General features: G+C 55.5%; 1 protein-coding gene across 1 annotated transcript; it reads right to left on the bottom strand.

Moving 5' to 3' along the window:
* Positions 1 to 356: 356 nt before the first annotated feature.
* On the bottom strand, positions 357 to 1979 carry IE81DRAFT_349016 (hypothetical protein; the record flags this gene model as incomplete). The annotated part of the gene is made up of 4 exons (XM_025516334.1): positions 357 to 920; positions 989 to 1081; positions 1148 to 1542; positions 1604 to 1979. Coding segments are annotated over 4 exons (1428 nt in total), but the record flags the coding sequence as incomplete, so codon positions are not given.
* Between the last annotated feature and the right edge of the window lie 65 nt (positions 1980 to 2044).

Here is a 2044-nt window from a genome sequence, read left to right as displayed (position 1 = left end):
TCGTAAAGTCTCGAAAGTTCAACTCTTACGTACGAGCCCCAGCCAGATCACTTGATGTTTGATTTGTCTCCGCGACGTGGTTGAGAGCGGCGAGGTACAATGAGATGAAAATTTCTTCGGCGAGCAAAATCGAGGTGCGGCAGCGTTGCAAGGAAGCAAGACGAAAGCTCACTCGCAATGCTACTCACCCAAGCATTTCCGTAGCACAGCTTCAATCGTAGCAAGCAGGATGCGGGAGCATGGAATACAGCACGGTGGGACCGAATGCGATGTAAAAATAGCAGGTCCTGTTCGCGAGATGGATAGAGGGCAGCACCGTGGAAGCCTAGGTCTGATTGATGAAGGTCTGACCTTACCTAGTGGGCGATGTTCCAAACACTGCGCGCCGTAATGCCACGCTTCCAAGCCCCATCGGTGCGATCAAACTGGACAACGAACTTGACTCGACGTGAAGACCCAGGGGTCAGCCAGAACAAATTTGAGGCTTTAGGCGCTGAGTCGGGTCCCAATTCTTCCGTAAAGTATCCCACGACACCCTCAGGATGCTCCAGCCAGACCCAGGGCGCCGCTCCATTGGCGTCCCTTGGAGAGGATATCATAAAAGCGGCATCCTCATCGGTGGCTTGCACCTGCATCTTGGGGTCAGCAAGAGGTGCCTTTTGAAGTGTGCCCGGCGGTGTCCAGAAAGTCTCGGAACGGCCATGTTGGTCCGAAATGAGGGTGAGGTGAAGCCAAGCCGGTATGGTCGTATTGCCATCAGCTCCAATTTTCGTCTGCGGGATCGTCTCATTCAGCTGCAAAGCACTCCCATTGATGGCAAGGATGTCCACCTCCTTGGACACCGTCGCGACGATTGGGGAGCCCTCCCAACTATACCAGGTCCAATTGGCGGTGACATGCTGTTGCTCGTTGCTGTCAGACTAAATACGACAACGTCAAGTCAGTTGACCACTTCAGCGCCAAGCGCGCCCACACTCTTGCCACTTACCAGAGCCCACAGGTCGAGCGTCTTTGCGCTCGCATTCCACAGGGCGAATGGGACGACGCGATCTGCCGTTCTCGCTGCCAGATAGTGCATGGGCTGAGCTCGAAGCTCAGTCAGCCAGCAGGACACCGGAACTCGGTCGTGACACGGGCTGAGACTTACTTTCCAACGACCACCAAATTCCTTTGACGACCAGCTGGCGCCTGGCCACACGTCGTTGCCTTGCCAAAAGATGGCGCCAAAATTGTTCTCGGGTCTCGCAGCGCCTTGCCTGTAATACAGTAGTTGCTGAGCGGTGTAGTCCGCTTGCATGATTTGGGTAGAGTATGCCCACTTGTCGAAGAGCTCGCGAGAGCCGGTGTCGCCATTCGTGATGGAGGTTCCGTTGTTGTGCACGGTAGGAGGTGGAAGGTATAGATCGACGCTGTGCGTCATCTCTCCATGACCATCATCAGCTGGCCAGGGGTACGACAGGTTACCGGCTGGCGTGTGCTTGGTGTGTACTCTGACTGCCGTAGAGTTGAGCGCGAAGTCCTCCACGCTGGGTAGGACGCGATCTAAGGGCGTGCGCGGTGTCAGCACTAGCGCAATGCGTGCTTGGAGCTCGACATAGCTCACCGTAGGCATGAACAGAGGCCAAGGCATGGATGCCAAATTCCACGATGAATCGGGCGTGCTTTGAGATGGCGCTGAAGAGGCTGACGTTGTAATTTTGCGTCCAATCGTAGTAGTACCATTCCAGCGAACCAGCTGCCAGTCCATTGTCGGGCAGCGGAATGTTCAGCAACCTCTTGGCAAGTGGACCAGCCGCATAGTTGGGCACGTAAGGATTGAGCGATTTGTAGCCCAGAGTCGATGACGAGGGACTGTAGCTGATGGAGCGCGTGTTCGCGTAGATGGCTGCGCGCACATCGACATCGAAAAAGCGGTCGTATTGCTGCTCGTAGGCTGTTCCGTTGGGCAGTTTTTTGGGTGCAAACAGCCGCAGTAGCTCGCCTGGAAAGAATGAAGCCAGGACGATGAGTCTGCAGCCGTATTAGGTGCGCATGTAAACCCCCC

Source organism: Ceraceosorus guamensis (assembly GCF_003144195.1).
Source record: "Ceraceosorus guamensis strain MCA 4658 unplaced genomic scaffold IE81scaffold_60, whole genome shotgun sequence".
Classification (NCBI taxonomy): Eukaryota; Fungi; Basidiomycota; class Exobasidiomycetes; order Ceraceosorales; family Ceraceosoraceae; genus Ceraceosorus; species Ceraceosorus guamensis.
This window is presented reverse-complemented; position numbering and strand designations above follow the sequence as displayed.